The sequence below is a fragment of the Physeter macrocephalus genome, chromosome 2, assembly GCF_002837175.3.
Source record: "Physeter macrocephalus isolate SW-GA chromosome 2, ASM283717v5, whole genome shotgun sequence".
In the NCBI taxonomy this organism is placed as follows: Eukaryota; Metazoa; Chordata; class Mammalia; order Artiodactyla; family Physeteridae; genus Physeter; species Physeter macrocephalus.
In genome coordinates, this window is record NC_041215.1 from 51,271,920 (window position 1) to 51,293,932 (window position 22,013).

Here is a 22,013-nt window from a genome sequence, read left to right on the forward strand (position 1 = left end):
AACTCAACACTGTTCAAGTGGACCACTACCATCAGCCAGCGTTTTATCTAAAATAAAACTGATTGAAAGAAGGCAAATATAAAGATCATGTTTCCAGAAGCCTGAATGTTTTTCAGGTACTTCAAATCTAAAACCACCACTGTTTCTCCTTCTTGTGTGAATATGTATGTGTGTCTTCTTTTTTCTACTCCCAGTTCTAAATACCAAAATCAGACAAAAAAAAAAGATTACTCACATAAAGTCTACTTACATACTAAATATTCAATACTCCAATTTCAGAGCCAATAAGTCCTCAATTCTTAACCTCTGCTTCTCTTACTTCTCTTACATTTTTCAAAAAATACTGCAAATAAAATATGAATGTCATAAAATATTTTTGAACACTTAGAAAAATAAAAATACTACTACTACGAAAATGATTGCATAGTCCTCCTAATCACTCTTTATGAGCCCCTGAGTCATAATCTCTTCGTTTCCACCAACTGCAAGAGTCAAGGATTCCTAAACCTTTGTAATAATGGCACTGTGCTATTACTTGAATTCCTGGCAGCAATCTTCTTATAAAATGGTATAGAAAAGTATTTTTTCAATAAGAGCGAGTTGTTGTTTTTCTGTTTTAAAAATCTCCTTTGAGAAAATTGAAGACACTAAGCAATGCTATAAAATGAAAGCTAAGAATCACTACCTCTGTATGGGAAACTCTACAATACAAATGCTACATACACACAGACACACACAATATACAAATAACATATGCCTTTAATATAACTGGATTTCATGAAATTTTTTTCATTTTATTTAAGCTTATGATTGAGTCAAAAAAAAACCAAAAAAAACCAGTGACAAAAACTAGTTCACATTCTTAGCCACTTTCATTTTCTGAAAATCACCAAAACAGTTCATATACAAATAAATATCTGTATCAACACTGGATACACAGTGAAACAAACCATGGGCTAAAAATCCCCTATACTTCAGCTCTATTACTATAGGGAAAGACAGGTTACCAAGCATGGGGAATTTCCCTAGAAACATATTAGTATCTGATGGCTTTCGAAAGGCTGATTCAAGTGAACATTGTGCAAAGAGTACTGGAAAAAAAAATAATAAAAGGAATAGAACTATATCCAAGAGAAGAAACTCAGTTCCTAAAGTGCACTACCTTATTTACTCTTTCATCATTTGTGTCTGGCACACAGTGTGTGTTCTTCAAACATATGCCTTACCAGTCCAGACCACTGAGGAAGAGACTGGCTTTTCTGAACTGAATACTAAGTAGAGTGGCAACCACAAACTTCACTCATTAATTTTTACTTTGGGATCTAGCATAAAATAAGAACTCTAGAGATGCACTTAATACCTGACTTTTCCCTTTTTTTGAGGGAGGAGTGCTAAGTTTGAGAAGTTAACATGAAGTAATGAAACACTTATTGATTATGCGTATGTTTGGGTAATATGTATACATACACACATATACATGTATATATAATATATATTATAAATTTTATTTACACAGAGAAAAGAGGCAGTGTTACATTAATTCTTTAAAGAAAAGGAAGTTTTAATACAGTGAAGTATGTGGTGTAACTTAAAATGCTGCCAAAGTAAACCCACTGATCCAATTTAATGAGTGAATATGAATGATTTACAATTGGCATAGCTATTTTTTAAATAATTATAACTACTAAAGTAGTTTAACTGTGATCTCTCTGCTTTTGCTTAAATTAATTTGTATACCAAATTCTTTTTTCATAGACAGGATAAGGGTAACTTTCAATTCAGCTCCTAGACAAATTTTATAACTAGTGAAATGCAAACAACATAAATTTCATTCATATTGCTAATTCCTTTACCATCTACCATTCCTACAATCATTATTCTCATTCAGAATCTCACTATTTCTATATTAGATGTTAAGAATCCAATGGCCACCTCTACCCTCATCCATGGTCTCCATCCTGTATTGCTGTAATACTTGTCCTGTGCAGTTTTCCTTACCTCACTCCCATGTTTGACTGCAATACTCACCGTGTTTTACCTGCAAAACATTGTTCAAATAATAGCAGTGCAATTTCAAATAACAGCAGTGCAATTTTCCTTTTGCTCTCTTGCACTAGGTTCACAAAGTTTGGATGAGGTCACCCCAAAGTGGCCATGTGACCCTGGACTGGCCAATTATGACGTTAGATGTCTTTTGTCACAGCAATAAGTTCAAAGACCGTAAGATTTTTTTTTTTTTAAGTGCTTTTACTCAATCTGGGACTTTGGCTACAACTGCCAAGAGTGGTACACTCTTTCAGATAGGGTAACTAAGCTGGTGAGATATAGACTTAGCTCTGGGAGAGATCTATTTGGAGAGAGCCAAACCAGAGGAAAGCAGAGTCAAGAAAACAAGAGGCCTAATCACTGGAACCAGCTTTGCCTGGAGTCATCCACTCTAGGACTTTCAGTTATATGAGCCAATACATTTTCCCTTATGTTTAACTGATTTTGAATTGGGGTCTATCATGTGCAACTAATAGGGTCCTGAGTAATAGAGCCGTCAAAGGATACTCATAACCTAAAGCAAAAGCTCCCTAAATTCTTAACCTTGAATTCAAGAATGTTCATGAACTAGACAAAATCTGCCTTATCCTCCCAACCTGATGTCCCACAACTCCTCCTAACTCAGAATATGTTCATGCTAAACCAAGATTTTAGAGATTTCCAAACATTTCCCAATTTTCCTGCATTAATACCTTTGTTCACAACACTTTCTTCTTCTACGGCACTCTTCCACTTCACCTCTATCTATTAAAATCTCTAACATCTTCTCAGGAGGTCTACCTCAGAATTTCCTGAATGAGGATTAAACTCCCTCCTCTGTACTTCTTTAGTGAATGCTACCCTCTTTGCAGTCCTGACTCCTCTGTGTGAGGTCTATAGTAACATATTCAGTATTTAGTGTACATGTCTTATGTTCCATGCCCTATAGAGACAGATAGCTAACACAAAGGTCAAGCACCTTCTCTTTGAAAAGGCAGATATAATCATGACACTCTGAGGCTGGAACAGAAGATCCAAACAAATAAGTCATATCAGAACAACTTAAAAGATATAAGCACTACTGGAAAGAATTACTGCTCAAAAGTCTCTTAACTCTATAAATAAAAGTAAATATTCAAGAAGATACACAAACAAGATAAGGAAATAATTTCTGTATTAAATGAAGCAGTGGTTGATAACAAAGTTGAATGAGAGACAGAACAAATTTGTCTTTTGTGTTAGAATTCTTTAAATCTTGATCTTGATTTTAATTCCTTGTTTAAGACATCATAGAACTCAGCAGAAGAAACCAAAACCTTTAGTTACAGATAAAAAAATAAGACTCTAAGGTTAAAAAAAATGACTTTTCCAAGGCCAAACAATTAATTGATGGCAAAGTTGGGATTAGAACCCAGAACTGCTGATTTCCCTACTACAGTATATTGTTTCTTTCCAACATGACTGATTTACATTCTTTTAATAAACTCCTTTATGTATATGTACATTTAAATATATTTTATTGAAGAGTATCTGAAGATGCATTCTTGGACAGAGTCTAAACCAGAGACTACAAACACAAAGGCCTAAATGGACCAGTTTAGTAACATAAATACAGAAGCAGGTCAGGATAAAACAATGGCAACTAGTCGTATTTGTGACCAAAACAAAGAATGTCTATCTGTCTTAAAAGCAGTAAAAATTAAAAATGCTTAAATAATTGCAGTGGCCAAGCTAAATACTTCCTCAGGACAAATTCTAATCTCTCATTTATCCTATAGCTTCCACACCATATATTAAAAGGCCACTCTTCATGGGTGGCTATTGCCAAATCTAAAAAGCCTTAAATATAATCATGTGAAATTTTACAAAATTATCTCACACATATGCTAGATTCTACAAAGTTTCCTGAACTAAGAAACATTTTTTTTCCAGAAACATTTTTATACAGGGGAAGTTCCAGAAAAATATTTTTTCTATTATCAAAATTTACATAATGAATGATGACTGATATCATAGTATGATTAATACAACCCATAAAAATAAGTGAGTAAGTGTATAAGGAATTCTTTAGTTTAATCCCATAATTCTGAGGCCCTTAAATGTCTCTAAGCAGTTTCTGTGCAGAAGAGACGATATCCCTGGACACATGATACTGGTAGTGCTGAGAGCTAAAAAAAAATAAGCAAATTAGCAAAGTCATTTACAACCGTATTTTGTTTGTATTTTCAAACCCACAGATATGAAAGCATTCATTCAACCTTATTTACTCAACAGCTACTATCTGCTAGGAAGCAAATTAAGTACTGGAGATAAAAATGGTAAACAAGACAAATATGGCCCTTGTCATCACAGAACTTACAGAATAATGAAAAAATTAAAAAATCAAACAAATAAAATCATTACAAATTATATGCAATGTAATTAATATACATTAATTTAGGATGCTGCAATAGAGGGTTTGTTTTAGATAGGCTGATCAGGGAAGGCCTCTCTGAGAAGGTGAAGGATGGGAAGAAGTAAGCAAAGGTGTGGGGAGGGGACATGAGTTAGTGTTACCAGCTGAAGGACCAGCAAGGAGCAGCAGCACGTGAAGCAGGAAAGAGCTTGACACTTCAGAGTAAGTGAACAAGGCCAATACCGCTACTACAGCAGATTAGCAAGATGCCAGGGATCAGAGATGAGGTTGCAGAGGCAGGCAGGGCCCTATGAGCCCTATGTGTAATCTGGATTTTTATGTATGCAAGGTGAAGTCACTGATGGCTTTTAATCAGGGATTATTTAATCCAAATTACTAGTATAACAATTGGATATATAGGCATTAAATTTTCTTTCAATCAACAGAGTTTACTAAATGCTTACTAAGTGTCAGCACTGTACGTCCATGTTTGTCAAGTCTGCCTTTACATCACCAGTGCTCACATAGGCACTGGCTCTGGACATAAAAGTTCTTAATACATGCTGATGAAGGGGAAAAAATGGAAACAAGCTTAGGAAAGAACCAAAAGATACCTAGTCCGGTCAAACCATCCCACCCTCCTGCCCTCTCTCAACTACATGTATTCAGTCACCAGGAATTTCTCCTCAAAAGGGAGTGTTAAATTTTGATGATCAGCATGAGATGGTGAACAAAGAGAAACATAGGAAAGACTGCTTACAGGAAAAAATTTACTAAAATATAGGATTATGTTCTTCAGAGAGACAGAAGAATGAAAGGGACATGTATGCTCTTTTGTAAGCACAAGACCTGATTCAGCTCCTGCCTTCCGCCTGCAGTTATCTTTGTGGGCTGGCTGGTCAGGAGGCCAGCAGGTCCATCATGTGAAAGAACCACAGAGTATAAACAAAGAAGAGATGCACAAGAATTGGCCATTTAATAAACAGGACAGTGTGTCCAAAGATGGCTAGGAGGCCAAATCTGATCCCAAGGAAATAGGTGACCGTGAAAGCCTCCCTCAGAGGGGAGGCTTAAGAGAAGGGAAGGGTACCAGAGTATCTGCACCACAGTTTTAGAAGCCCTGAATACAGGATGTCAGACACTCAGACCTGTGCACACCCTATACAGCGCCCAAAGCAAACATATTTCATTGACTAAGACCTTAATAAAAGCAGAAACACTTTCTCAAATAAACAAACAAATGTTGGGAGTGGAAGTGCAATGAAAATACCTAAAACAACTAGATTAGAAGCACTCTAAGATCAGACTCAGTTTCAACTGTTATGGGAAAAATAAGCATGTGACTTCTAAAAGCAAAATTATGAAGGTCCTTACTCCACAGCCAAAGCATTTTTATACAATAGTATGATTTTGCATCCATTTAAGGGTGTTTGGGGTTTTTTTGCTCTTTCCATTTCCTTCATTAAAAATTATGATTTTCTCTCCTCTGTAAAAGTGTAATAAACATCCAGTTTGTCTTTTAAAATACAGTTGTCAAATTTCAAAGGTTAAATATATGGGAGATTTATCCTATAGGTCTTTAAGGTACAGAGTCTGTTTAAAATAATATCTTATATCCTGATGTACTGTTACCTGGGGGCTGTATAGAATCTTAAATGTGAAATTTTATTTTATTTTAAAATGTGCTAGAAGGAATATTAAAAAAATATGCACTTGAAGTTCCACTGTTGTGCTTAACGCCTTGGAAGCACTGGGTTCACAGTGCTTGCTACTAACTATACAAACACTTTTGAATTAGCAGTTGATGGTGAGAATAAACTACGAACTCCATAACATGAAAAAATTTTTTTCTTGCTACTGGAATACTTTACTTCTTGACAGCACTGAAAAAGAAACACAAAGAAAAGTGGAAAAGATAAAGTCTGGAAACCCTCCTTTAGGATGCTTGTGACACAGTTTCCAGTTTTGCAATGAAGGATGTGTTAGAGTAATTTAAAAGTTAGTCATTCATGTGCATGTGCATGTCTTTGTATATGAGAGAGAAGAGAGTGAGAGAAAACAGAGATAGGCAGAGAGAGACAGAGAAACAGAGACTGACTGAATGGTTAGTTATTTGGTGTGCAGTATTATACTATTTCTGTGGCGTTGGGGGTCAGCTATATTTTCAACATAAAAGTCCAGATGGTTTTATACTGTCAATCAGAGGAGAGTTCACTGAGATGTAATATTGTGAACAAAGCCCTAAGCACTGTACAAATACTGGAAAGCTGCTGTGTGCACTGCCTAGACACAAGAGCAGATCTGTAGAAAAACAAACCAAAAAAGAATCCCACAATTAGGCAGTATAGGATAGGGAAGCTGGCCAGCTGGGCAACAGTGACAAGGAAACTCTCGGCCAGTTCTCATAAATGGAAGAGTCACATATGGGTCAGACTATGGGATGCTGCATCGCATCTAATGATAATATTATTTACGTAGTGTCAGAACATCATCCAAACCCCAAGAAGTATACGCAACTGGTCAAGATATAAGGGCAGTGAGCTGGGCAGTACTGGAATGCTGTCTCTAGCCAAGTTCATAAACCAAGTAGAGAACTTCACAGTATAGCAGTTTCAGGGTAATCTGGTAATGGCAGGTATTGAGCACCACAAACAAGAATGTTATTTTCATTCATGAGTTTACCCGATGATTTTAAAAAAGCATCACATGTAGCATTTTATTTGGATTTAAAGAAAAACCTCAAGAGGAAAATTCAAATGACATGTGACTTCTATCACTAAAAGCTAAAGAGAAATGTACTAAGAAAAAATGAAAAAAATCACATTCACAAACCTAGAAATACTCTTGGTTCCCAGACATCAGCCTCCAATAAGTTTCAAGAACTATATCCCTTCTCAAGACCCCAAGAGGCACCACCACCCACTTCTAATAGAGAAATCTAGTAATATACTTTTTCATCAAGAGGTAGTCGGGCTTAATTTACTTAATTAACCTACTTCAGCAAGCTAGTGAGATAGCATAGTGGTTAAAAGCATGGGCTTAAAAAGAACGAACAGCGTATGGCCTTTGCAAGTGGCCAGACTTGAGCTCAAATCACGTATCTACCATAACTAGCTGTGTAACCCCGTGCAAGTAACCTGACTCTAAGCCTGAGATTCTACCTCTGCTAAACCAGGAAAACAATATCTAGCTTCCAGGACTGTAGAATGTCTACTACATGGTAAATGTTCAATATGTTAGCTATTATTACTATTATTTAAATCCATCAAATCTTACCTTGGTTACAGAGATGCAAAATGACTGCCCTTTGTATGCCTAACAATACTTCACTTACCTACAAATTCTTAACAAGTCATCATTTACTTTTATATTCCCAACTATGATGCACACTAATATAAAGGTGTTTTCATAATTAAGATGGTATTAAATTATTCAGAACAGTATATTTTAATAAAATGATGTTTTATTACTAAAGTATCATTATATTATTCAGGAAGTTATATTTTTAACAAGAGGTAACAATTCAAAACAAGATATAATTGCCAAGCAAAGTAATTGAATTATTAATTTATAAAAGAATTGCCTGAGAAACCACCACCTTCCTTATTAATTTACCTATATTCACTAGTTTAGCCATATCTTTATTCACAAAGGCTAGCTAAAAACATCAAACATACATAGGTAGTTCATATCAGTTAAAAATGTTCACTCTCCCAAAGAAAGTTATGTTCAATGTTTCACAGCAAATAGTTCAATTAAGAACATAAATAAATAAATAAATAAATCACAGCTTCCCTGAAAGAGAATCTGCTTAATGAAAAGACACAGTCAAGGTACCATTTAAGAAAATGGCAAATCATAACAGAATTATCAACAATCAAATATCACCTTAAGCTTGAATTTCACTTTATACATTACTTGACCCAACTGAACTTTCATTCAATTTATTTTCTATCCAACTATTTGCTTTCCTTGCCCTTCCTTAGACATTTAAAAAAAAAAAAAGGTCAGGGGTTGGGAGTAGGGAAGGGAGATATCATAATGATAATCAACACCAATTAGGACTAGTATGGCTATAAGAAACAGAAAACCTAAAAAACTAGACACTTGATCTCACGTAATGCAAGTCTGGAAAGAGACAGAGAAGCACTGGTGTAAACCAACCTGCACGAGGACCCAGCCTCTGTCTATTAATAGCGAGATTTTTAGTTAATGTAACAACAACTTTAATGATTACAGTTCCATTCGGATTTTCTATTTCATTTTGAGTGAGATGTTAGAAGTTATGTATTTCTAAGAAATTATCCATATTGTCTAAGTTTGCAAATATATTAACATAAAATTATTAACAGTATTTCCTTTTTATTGATTTGTGTCATATCTGTAGTTATATTTCTTTCACTCCAAAAATGAATTGTGCCTTAAAAAAATAAATAAAGCATGCTTGGATTTATATCTGTTTTATTATTTCAAAATCACTAATTTTAGTTTGTTCATCCCCATTTTATATACATATATATGTGTGTGTATACATATATATATATATATATATATATGCTTTCAATTTCACTATTTTTTACTCTTTTTATTGTTTCCTTCCCAGTACTACTCCTAGATTGAAGTAAGAGGAGCCCTGCCCTGGGCCAAGCTTTAGAAGGCACTGCATATCACAATTTAAAAAGATAATAATAAAAATAAATTTATTAAAGATGATGTGGCTGCGACTGTCAATTTAGATGCAACCCACATTGTGATATGCAGTATGTTCACTATGACTCAGTTCTATTTTTTAGTATCCGTTATAATTTCTTCTGTGACCCATGAATTATTTAGAATTATGCTTTTATTTCCTGCCTTACAGCGTTTTTGAGGAATCTTTGTTAATGATTTCTCTCCTGTTCACACTTCAGAATGATTTCATCTGAGGGGTGAAGATCACTGGTGGAGGGCTACTGGGGCCTGCTGCCTGCACTGGCAGAGCAGCTACTCCCCCAGGCAAAAAGGGCTGCAGAGACTGACAGCAGGAAGCTGGCCAGGGCACACAGCAAGAGAAAGGTGGGAGGGATATGGGTGGGGCACCAACAACCTCTGCTACACTAATCCCCAGGCAAGTATCTTCATTCATTTCCAATGCACTCTTCCATTGTTTCGTTCTTATAACCTCCTTTCTTGGCACCAAAGATAGCACCAATAACACTTTTTGGCACCTTACTTTTGGTCACTTGTCTTGGAGAGATTCCAATAAGAGGACACAGAAAGCTTCCTAATTCAGGTAAATGCTGCACAGTATCTCATTTCAAGAACATAACATAACTCAGTTAACCAGTCCCCTTTATGAAAACTATGCAGCCACGGCTTCAAAGCAAGGTGACCACTCTAATTTCCAAATCCCTCTCCAGATCCTCTCTTACTCTGCTCGGCTATGAACTTAAAACGAAATTTATTACGTTTTACAAAACATAGCTAGATGCTTTAGGGACACAGGGTTTTCAGGGTACTAGGTAGCTATAGCGTTCCAGCCTTTCATCAGCCATTTATGGCAGCTCAGGTGTTTTGTCCTCATCTTGTCATCTGCTAGCTGTAGACATCATAACCACAGTCAAATGCAGAGAAGGGGAGATGGCTTTCTCTTTTTATAAGTAAAAACACAAAATTAAAAAAAAAAATACTTAGTTGGAAGAACCCCCAGAAGTCATCTACTTAAACTGAATTTGCCAGAATCCAGCACTAGCTTCGAGGAAAACTGGGAAAATCTGGCAGAGAACGGAATCATCATGACTGACTTAAGTCCATCAAGCTTCACTCCCAGAGGCTGGGTACTTAGCCACGCCAAAGAAAACTAATTCTGTTAACAAGGAAAAAGGGCTGTTAGGTGGGCAATGATCAGTATCTGCCACAATACCTCAGATGGAATGAAAATATAACTGTAAGCATCTGAGAGTGAAAAAAATGATTTTAAGTAAGAGCGATTCTTTCAGCTCAGTAAAGATACTGCAGAAAGAAAAAAGAACGAAATATCTTTGATGCCTACTCTAGGTATATTTTAAGAAAGTAGAAATGCTTGATGCTGGGACAAATGACTCATACATTTCAGAACATGAAATTTGAGGCCCATCCTCAGAAACATTTTTCTGCATTTTGTGAAGTTTCCAGAAGGCAAGGCTTTAATAAAACCTAATAATTACCAAACTACTTTTGAGAAAAATAAATTGTGTAGCTTTTGTAATCTATAATAAAAATTAAACAGCTCTAAATGTGAATCATGATGTATTCTTTTCGCTGTCAAGATAAAGCAGAATCAAGCTAATTAATTAGGCTGGAGCATTTATTCTTTTAGTAATAAAATATTACCCAGATAACGAGCTTATAAAAACAATGACTATATGTACAGATGTTGAAAAAAAATAACCTGTGTACCTACATTCAAAGTCTTTCTTATCAGACACATTCCTACTAGTTCAGAGTAGTTTTTGCATAGTATGCAATATTGGTGCTTAATCATTTTATCTTTATGAATTTTGGTGATTTCATTTGACAAATGTACAAATAGAATAAGTAAACAGAAATCAAGAACTTTTCATATCTTTAAAAGTCTCCACAGAGATCAGATTTATCTGGTGTAACAAAACGTCATTCTTCCACTTCTAGCTAGGGTTCAGTGAGCATATTTTTTAACTTCGTATATAAGTTTTCAAGCTGCTGCTGTTTTTCCTAGAAGTATTCAGAAAGGTTATTTGGTAAAGAGTAGATAAGTTATCATTAGTCAAATATAACTGTAAGTGAGACTGGTGAGGTATATGTTTTAGTGAAGTCTGATTAGATTAATAAGTACCATTAACTGCAGCTTAAACGGCTGAGTTTGAAAGATCACAGATACCAACCACTGTTAGGACCTGGAGGTTATGGCTATCAGAGAGTAAAACTTTAGATTTTATGACACCATCTTTCAGAAATCTACCTCCCAAATAAGACTGCTTCAAAAAGCAATGTGATGTTTTACCTCAAATGCTTCAGAAGTCAAACGAAGTGGGGAAGCCACGGGCACAGAAGTGTTTGTTTGCATGCTATCCACACATATATTTGTGATACAAAAATTCCATTCCAAAACACTGCGTAATCAAAATGAAATCTAACAGCAGATACAGAAATGGTTTGTTTCAATGCTCAAATCATTGTAGAAATGTATTATATCATTTGGTATGTATGAATGTATTATACCAAATGGTAATGTTAAATGAAAATGTGCCATAAAGCCAACTGGATTACTTGACCTTAAGTAATATAATGCAATTGGTGCTGAGAAAACACAATTAAATGAGATGTGAAAGCAACTATAAACAATCAATTTTAGCACAGCAACAGTGCTAAAATCCTGTTTAGCACTGTTTCAAGGCAACGACTCACTTGTCATTGCCTTGAAAACTTTTATATTGATACATGCACTGAAATTTCTAATACTACTAGTGAATCCACAATATTCACTTGGTGATTATCAGAATATAAAACATTAAATTAAGGAAAAATACACTTTAGATTAGAAAAATACAAAATTCTCAATATGCCCCCAAACAGCTTTTACCTTTATAATCCCAAGCAACATGACTTGAGTGCTCACTGCTGTTCCATCTGACAATCTGAATTCTCAGAGGCGATGCATGGTCTTTATACACCAAATGGGTTATTTTCTGAATCCCCCAAATTACTACTAAGAACAGCAACCTACATTTAAATCTCAAGCTGCTCTCGCCCTTGTCTCTGCCCCACCTTACAAGCAGCAGCAGATAGATATGGCTGCTGACGCCAAGGTGAGCACTGCAGCTTGCAGCGTGCCCGTTCTCTAACACCCTAGCTGCTCGAACTCCATTCATTATCAGTCTGGCCCTCCTGACGCCCGCCACCACCAATGCAGTCCTACACAGAAGGGCCCAGAATGGTAAGAACATCGGATGTGTAAGCAACAGGAGGATAATCTTCCACTATTTAACCATCAGGAGACATATGGCAGTAAGGATATTCAAGAGGATTCCATTCTACTGTTTCCTTAAAACGGAATCGGTATTTCCCATCCACACTTTTCAGTGTATCTCATAAGCCCTTCTAATAGGTCCCCCTAGTTCCCACTTCCTAACAATTCAAAATTCAAAACTGAGGTCTGTGTCCCCAAAATCTATTCATCCTTCCAGACAAAGCAAAGTTGACCAACTCTAAAAAGCGACCTCCAATTTGTTACCGTCAAAGTCAACTTCTCCCCTTTTCATACTCTCATGACACTTTAAAAACTACTCATCTCTGAATAGTCTTTAAAGCCTGTAAGGGCACAGGCTTTGGTCATATCCATCTTTCCAACATTAGCTCCTAGTACAGAGCAGACACCCTAAACAGCATACTCACTTTAAAAGAGGCATGGGAGGTTATGGAAGCAAAAAACAAATGTGCACAAGATCAACTCTCATCTCAGGCCAAAAAATGTCATCATACACCCACACGTGCATGTGATAAAAGCACAAGACAAATAAGAAGAGGCATGCAGGCTCTAAATGAAGCCACTTTCCTACCGACCAGGTGTCCTCAGAGCACAAATGTACTCGGCTGCTCGGCTGTCACTAAAGGAATAGCTACTGTAGTCATTCTGACCAATTCCATAGTTGGAGGAAATCTCACAGAGGCCAACAGAGAAGCAACCTCCTTAGAACAAGTACATTTAAAACAGGCTGGAGACGCAGCCTGGGCTCTAATTACCTGTAATGCTCACTGGCAGGAATATTCTGAGAGAAGTACAAAGCCGACGTCCGTGCTCTCCAGTGCCATTTCTTTGCAGGAAGGGTATAAAGGACACAGTATTCTAACTCTTCTTGAAGCAGATCCACCAGCTGTTTATGGGACCCTCCATAGAATGCCTCAATGATGAGAATACTCATTGGCCCTTTCAAATCTTCACAGATTCTAGATATTAAGCAAAAAAAAATTTGTATAAATATTTTCAAATAAATATGTTAAAATATTATACCCAGAAAGCAAATAAAGTCGTTTACAGACAAATTACTTTTTTAAATAGGCTTGTCCCGCTTTTTTAAAAAGTATATAACACTTGAGGTTTGTACTTTGGAACCAATATTTTTATACCATTCATGTTAATAAGAGGAAATAAAGATGCTTTATTTTTCTGATTTCTGTTTTCTTCATGTCTTAAGATTACTTCCACAATGACTCAGTTTTTTCTCCTACCCAGGAAGTTTAAAGTTCTCTCCCGCAGTGATCACTCACTTCCTGGCTGGAACGGCTGTGACCCTGACTCAGTAACCTCAGCACTGGCTTGGCCTACAGCTCTATCTAGACTTGGGACAGTCACTGAACTCATGTCCTAACTAACACTTTCACTCCAAGAGCCCTTCATTTGTACAGGCCTTTCCAGTTCAGGAATTCTCTGATTCTGGAACTCTCATATTAATCCATCTTTAAATTCATCAGCTACCAATGCCTCCAACAAATCCATATTTAGAAAACAGCACACTCATATTCAAATCGCAATTCTCTAGTGTTAAAATGTTTAGGATACAATTTCTTTTTTTTTTTTTTTTTTAGCGGTACGCGGGCCTCTCACTGCTGTGGCCTCTCCCGTTGCGGAGCACAGGCTCCGGACACGCAGGCCCAGCGGCCATGGCTCACGGGCCCAGCCGCTCCACGGCATGTGGGATCCTCCCAGACCGGGGCACGAACCCGTGTCCCCTGCATTGGCAGGCGGACTCTCAACCACTGCGCCACCAGGGAAGCCCTAGGATACAATTTCTTGAGACGCTTGACCACTTCCTCAGTATTGTCAATATCCTATCCCCAAAGGAAGACCAAAAAAGTAGGGTAAAGCTATATGCTTGTGAACCAGCAAAGCTTCTACAACCTTACGTGTGTGTGTGTGTGTGTGTGTGTGTGTGTGTGTGTTACGCGGGCCTCTCACTGTTGTGGCCTCTCCCGTTGCAGAGCACAGGATCCAGACACACAGGCTCAGTGGCCATGGCTCACAGTCCCAGCCGCTCCGCGGCATGTGGGATCTTCCCGGACCGGGGCATGAACCCGTGTCCCCTGCATCGGCAGGCGTATTCTCAACCACTGCGCCACCAGGGAAGCCGTACAACCTTACTTTAAACAACAAATGCATTAAGAGCGATAAAGTAACATTACTATTAAAGATGTGATAAAATTTTCACCACAGAGAATTGGCTGTCAAGCAACTTTTTACGTTAATAATATCACTTTTGTTAAAGTGCTCAGTGAGATAAAAATATATGTATGAATGTAAAAACCTTTATATATTTCAAATTATATGCTATTTCCTGTAAGAAGTAAAGAAGAAATATCACTTGGTACATAACAACCACATTGTTTAAAAATATTCCAGATGCTTGAATTCTCCTTTATGACTTAAGTAAACACCACACATTAAGCAAGCATATTGCTTTCCTTAATAATGTTGTTCCACAAAATTATTAGTCTCAAAAACTCAGTGATGCTCCTAACTAAGAAAACTGTGCTTTACCTTTTTGCTCAGTCAAAGCAATGCCTGCTTAAATTGCCTTTTAAAGCAAAATGTCTCAAACGGTTCTCAAAGAAATGACTGAAGTGAAAAAAGCTTATTTCTTGATGTCTTAAATCTTCCAATGAGCATTTTTTGGGAAAAGATACAAACACATACTTCACTTATCTGTAAAATAGGAAGCAGTGCTCCTCGGGTGGAAAAGGTATGAGTCCTGGGGTCAGGGAGATACAGGTTTGAAGCTCAGCTCTGTCATGTCCTAGCTGTAGGACCTTGGACAAGTTACCTAACATTGTAGGACTTAGTCTCACCTTCTCTAAAATGGGAATAACAGTACTAACCTCAGAGGTGTGCTGTGAAGATAAAATTGAAGCATAGCAGCTGACAAACAGAAATAAGGTATTTTGCCCCTCCCATTATCAGGATAAACCACCTTACTTAAGGAGTAAAGACAGAATCCTACAGCATTTTAAAATCAGTTGTTTTCAATCACAGCTCCCTATTCACCAAGGAAAGGTGGGAAAAGTAGATATACACATGCATTTGAAAGGCAGTGGGTGTTACCCATTCCTCATCAGCAGATTGTTTTTCAAATACAAATTTGAGAGTACTGCGGATTTTGTGGGCAAGAAGTAAGCTCAGAGACTGCCCTATGCAGCTCGATTTTTTCAGGCTGGCTGGTGACTTCAACTTTATAATGCTGTATTCAGTAAGTTAACAAACAGCCTCCAGGTTTAACAAAATGGTAGTCAGTAACCCTTCAAATGAAGGACACTTCTAGAAAGCAAATGAGAAACTAGTGAAAGGCAATTTTGAAAATTGTATCAAAGGTTTCAAGAAAAAACAAAAGCAGTTTAACACTAATTTGCTTACTGCATCACATGACAGATATCTGCTATCTTGCTTTATTTCCTCTGACCTAACCACACTAAGGTGTATATGCTGTGTAAATGCTTAAAAGATCTCTAAAAGGTTCTTATAAAAATGACCTGAGATATTTCCCCAAGTGATGGAATGTGATATAAACCACTCTAGAGAATATTCCACTCATATATAACCTCAAAGAAGGCAACATTAATATTTGGAAAAAAACAAGCTTTCTGATTCTTCATTACTCTCCCCTTTTCCATGATTAATCTAGAGCACGTACCATGCCCTATAGTTACAGATGTTTCTTATGGGTCTGAATCATGAGTTATCTGCAAACTATCAGCCACTGTGGAGGCAGTACGTGTAGGTGCTGCTGTAGATTCAAGACACTCACTAAGCAGAACTGAACACCAAGCGTGTGGGAGGTTGAAAAATAGAAAAGCGGAAAAAAGATTATAGTTATACTAGATTTCCACCCCTTTAATAGCTCAGTAAGAAGAGTGAAATGTACAGGTTTGAACTAGCGTTTACTTGAGCATTCTTCTAGTGGCCAACGGGTGTGCCTGCATTTGGGGTATTTTTCTAGGGAAAGTAACTATGTCCTACCATCTCTGAAAACTATACTTAGTGGCTTTGATTCATGGAAATTTGTTCTGCTTGTTTTGTGGAGACAGACATATCCTGGCAGTTCCCCCATTTACTTCTACTGCAACTTTTGCAGCAAGAAGAAATTATGTTCTTCCCCTATAGTCTTCTTTAAGCACAACCTGGAAGAAAGATGATTCCCACTAGGTGCAAGCAAAAGAGGGGAACCTGATTTTTAAATATAACATTCAAACCAAATGTCATTATAGCACATTAAAGAACTGCTCAAATAATACTTTCACTGTGCTTGATTGAGCTTTGTTTTAGAAAACACTGCTGGAAACATGAGCAGGAGTTGGAAAAAAAAAAAGACACTGTGTTAAAAAGGATTTTTGCTGTTATGCTGCAATTTACTAAAAGATAAAGGGAGTACACCATTTGCCCATTTTAGGAGTAATCCCAGAAAACTGAAGATGGTCACCAGACATAATAGAGTCTCATGAGCACGCCAGGTAAATACAGACATTTTGCACCACTAGCAATGGCTACTGGAGAGTAAATGTTTTGGAGCAGCAGTAACAGGGCCTCAACACTGAAAGTCCTCACTCCAGAGAAGGACAGGGTCTCCTCCATGGCAGGAAGCTGTGGCCAAGTGTTTGCCAAAAGATGCTGGGTGAGCCTACATGCAGCCAAATGTCTTACATAGGTGCCTGGATTTATGAATCTGTTAAGGCATTAGCGCATGCACCACCACAGACCTTAAGCCCTGAAACAATTAAACGGAGTAAGTATATTAGAATTAGTGGTATGGCATTTTAAAAGGAAGAAACAAACAACAAAACTTCCCACACTGGAGAATAAACACCAAACAGAAAGCCCACGTCCTTTCTACGTGACACTAGAATGATATTTTATGAGTAAATGGCCAATCAATTCATACTCCCTAAAAGAGCATAAAAAATGTTTCAGATAAATTTTTATCAGCTTTTAAGTTTTTCTGCTTAAACAAGCTTCAGTTTTAAAAAACCTCATTTCTTCAGCATTTTTTATTCCCCAGTGATGCCAGATGAATGAGAACCTGCTACACTATTAAAGCTTTATGAAAGTTTAATTCATTATCAATACTATGATTTAATGATACGTGGTTAAATGCTAAACATTAATTTAGCAATATAAAAAGAGTCAAAGTGATAGCTAGGACACAGGAATGTTAAACCACTTCAAGTTCTATTTAAGATTACCAGAGGTCAAAATGATCTATTGGAGAATTATCTGCCTTCCAAAAATGTACATTTACAATTAAGAGGGAAGAGAAGGTGAAAAATCACAATAGTATTTCATATAAATATTTTGACCAAAATGAAAAGGTGCCATTAGTCATCTCAATTAAAAACGAATAATGCATTATTGATAAGATAACCAAGAACAAAAGTAGCCTGAAACCAATGCTGTGAATATTTTTAAATTTATATTAAAACTTTTATCATCGTACCTGCATTTATTTTAAGCTTGACCCAGTTTCTTTATTCCTTGAGCCATGATCATTTTCAAGGTGAACTACATTTTTGTCTACCTCCTCTAACAGTTACAACTGCTGTGGTAGTTCAGTTTTTTGGTTTTTTTTTAAACAGTATTAACTAAAGGAAATTTGCCATATGCCACTGATTTATTGAAAAAGATGTGCTAAGTATAAATATCTCATGTGGATTTTTTAAAACTAAAGCTAAGTCACATTAGAAACCCATAATTAGCCCTCATATATGATGTCAATGCAGTTACCTATAATATTCAAATAATTTTCCAACCAAATACCAAGTAATAATTTTAAATTAGAGGACGTGTTGTATTAATATATTCCACAGACACCTTACTGCTATTAGTTGTAGGAAGGTACGGTTTCAGTGATGATGGTTTTAACGATTTTAATCCCACACACATGAGAAATTGATTCCACAGGCTAATCCACACATGGCTTGATACCTTAAACTTCAATCAATTGCTGAAAATATATTTTCTATTTGCCTATATACAGTACTTGGAAAGTTGAGCTTGGCAGAGCAAAAATAGAAAGCTTAAACACAAAATGGTGTAAATTGAGGAAAGTAGAATTTGAGTAGGATTTCCCGATAGGTCATCAGAGGTTTACCTAGTATTTCCTAACTGACCCTTTCCCCTCTTCCCTTCTGAACCTCCAACCACCAACTCCAACACACCCAGGTTCTACTTAAAAAGCAACCAATAACCCAGCAGAGTAAAATAGGGCAGTACTGAGAAAAGTTCGTATTACCTTCCAGCCCACTCACTTATTTTAATGATTCATCAGGGAAACCCCCGTTGTTAAACTATACCTGAAATCTCATTAAACAACAACAAAAAAAACCAAGCATGAAAAGATTTCTGCTTTGAAACATGATGTCATTGATTCCCCTAACAGAACCTATTAAGGGTAAATGTGTAGTAAAAATATATTTTGCTGAAAAAGTTTCTTCAAAGTACTATAATACATTCTATTATGACATGGGGGGAAAAAGACACAAGGATAAACAGATCCTATGAAAAAATTATTATAAAAAATTTCATAAAAATCATGCATAGCAAATACATCCTAACCCCTAAAGCTTCAATGTAATCTCTGAAAACTGATAAATAATCTAACATCGAATGCAGTGCAATAAACTTGCAATCCTAAAACTATAGGCATTCACAATATTATACACAAATAAAGAAAGTCTGACCAATAGTAAGGCATGAAATTGGATTCCTGAGCATTAATTTGAATTGAAGATAACATACAACAGAAACTGATCATTATTCCATTTGATTATGGGGCATACAACCTAACATTTATGATAACTTGTATACTACTGTGTACTTAAATAGCAACACTTTTTAAAAAAATCTTGTGTTCATATTGAAAAAGATGTAGCACTCTAATACTCTATTCCCCCACAAGGCTATGGATATTCTAATTTCATCAACTCTGACTTTTGTTTCCTGCTGTGATAACTAAGAAGTGAGGACTTATGCACCAAAACCAAGATTTGGTAAGAAGACTTATATGCCACACTGTTTGTGAGACAATTTAAAGCTATTTTCAAATGTGCTGTTCCAAATATATGATTTGCAATGATCTTTTAACACGTGCTCTTTTTAAAATTACAGTCATAAATGCATATATGGCTATTTAATTTTCCCTGACAAATATTTTCATTCTTTCTCGATTTGGGATTTAACTTTCTGCTTAAAAATATCCATCACTTATGCCATGACTTGAGTTAATACAAAGTCTTGGTTATAACTATCAGTTCAGTATCAAATGTAAATTCAACAAATACCTACATGTACCAACAGTATGACATCATTCACTTGTTTTTTCAAATATGCATAATTTCCACAAACAGCTAGATATATATATGTATATATATATAAAATAAATTCATTACCTTACTTTTTGTAAAGTAATATTCCACATTAATAGCAAAATTATAACTGAAAATTTTTCTGTTCGTGTACTGGTTTAATTCCACGGACAAATAAAATATTAACCCTCTTTCAATTTTTCTTTGCTATCAATTTCATGAATAATTTTAAACTATAAAAGTAGCAATGAATTAGTTCTACTGAATACTAAAAATATTTTCAATTTGCTGACATTTTAAAATGTGGCAGTGTATTTATGAATCAATCGGAGATTTTATACCAGAAAATTATCTCATCACTCATTTGAACTACTGCATTACCCTTTTAACTAGGTCTCCATGTTACCATGTGATCCAGTTCCCATCACACCATTCTCCATAATCCAGCCACAAATAATCTTACAAAATGCAAATCTGATCATGAAGTGACATGCTCAAAAACCTTCCATATCTCCATCACCTAAGGACAAAACCCAAGGCGCTACACATGGCAGTTAAGACCTTCCTTTTCTGGCGTCTTCCTTTCCTTTCACTACAGCCTTGCTTCCCCTTCTCTGACTTCAATCCTCTTCCCCCACTTACCCAGGATCATCGTAGCAATACCAAGTACTCACACTCACATGGCTATTTTACACTTCTGTGACTTCACACCTTTACCTCTTTTCCGTCAGCCTTTTCTTCAAGTTCACCCGATGAAATTTTCTTTAAATTTCTGCATGTGAATCACCAACTCCAAGAAGCCTTTCCCAGAACTTCTCTTAAACATGACTTCTTTTCTACTCTGTACAGTAGCATTTTACTTGTTTCACTCTATTTCCATGTTCTGCTTCCCTATGGGGCTGTACAAAATTTGGAGGATGAGGATCATGTCATTATTTTCCTGGGGGTTATCCCAGGATCTGCTATATAGTGGATGTCACTAAGTTTTTTGTAGAGTTGAACTGAAGATCAGGAGGAAATGGGAAGTTGATTCTGCCCTTAAAGAAGTAACACTGCTTTCACCTGAACACAGGTCCTGAGCAAACCAGTGTCAGGTAGCACTATACTTGCTACTAGTGATTTCCCATTATTCCTGAAGCCTAAACTAAATCAAGCAGCTAGTATATCTGAACACATTTTATACTCTCTTTCAAATACTTATTCTTTTTTCTTACTGTTCACTGAATTTATAGAAATGAATAAATTATTTTCATGTAGATGCGTGTTTGTCTTAACCTACTAATGCAACAGAAGTAACAGTGATTAAAGAAGTGGGAGAAACACCATAAGCAACTGAATTCTAGGCCAAGGCAAGTTTCACGGCCTAAGAGAATATCTGTGAGATCCAAGAATTTTGAAAATCACCTACCGTTTTTTATTGTTTGATATATCGTCATCCTAGTTTAATACTAGAAGTGGAAGTAGGATGAGAAACCAATTCCCTCACCATCAATCTGGAGATCCCATTCCACATTTACTAATTAGGCTTTTATTCAACAGGGGGAAAAAAAAGGCATTTTTAAATACTTTCTGCCAACAATTATGCATTTTATAAAAGTTTGACAAGATGAATAATGTATTTGCTTTCTCAAGATGGCATTTCTCCAAGCTTTCCACCTTCCTGAAATGGGCTGCAAATCAGCTCAGTGGGAGAAAATAGGGCCATCTGACCCATTCAGATATGGACCCCTAAGTGGAGAAGCCAGGGTGAATCGCAGAATCATAGATGGAAGGAAGGCTGGTGCCACTGTTCGATCACTTCTCTTTTATAGAAGAAGAAATAGAGACTATTGGCATCAAAGAATAAGTGACAGAGCAAGGGTTTAAACCCAGGGTTTCTAACCCCATATTCACATATCTTTCCATTATACTTCATTCCAGGCACCTGATATGACCTAAGTAAAAGATGCCTCCATTTCCTAGTCTTTGTAGTTTTTGGATTGAATATCAATATTTAATAATTATTACTACATAATGGTATATATTGCAGTATAAATGTATATGCATGTGGAATGTAAATGTCACTATAAGATGATAGATATATTTATCGCATATTACATTTAATAAGAACTCCCCGGGGCTTCCCTGGTGGCGCAGTGGTTGCGCGTCCGCCTGCCGATGCAGGGGAACCAGGTTCGCGCCCCGGTCTGGGAGGATCCCACATGCCGCGGAGCGGCTGGGCCCGTGGGCCATGGCCACTGAGCCTGCGCGT

At 36.5% G+C, this 22,013-nt stretch overlaps 1 protein-coding gene across 24 annotated transcripts in view; it reads right to left on the bottom strand.

Moving 5' to 3' along the window:
- The window catches only part of GTDC1 (glycosyltransferase like domain containing 1), a 416,031-nt gene that overhangs the window by 290,456 nt on the left and 103,562 nt on the right, over window positions 1-22,013 (bottom strand). For 22 of the 24 annotated variants that reach the window (XR_008618456.1, XR_008618439.1, XR_008618445.1 and 19 more), the window contains one exon: window positions 13,160-13,363. Coding sequence is in view for 19 of the 24 variants with exons in the window: in XM_055087686.1 (XP_054943661.1) it covers window positions 13,160-13,338 (179 nt within the window). In the remaining 5 variants the exon portion in view is untranslated. Of the gene's footprint in view, window positions 1-13,159; window positions 13,364-20,479; window positions 20,924-22,013 lie in introns of those variants that run through there. The other 2 variants (XM_028477585.2, XM_024122204.3) reach the window with 2 other exon arrangements.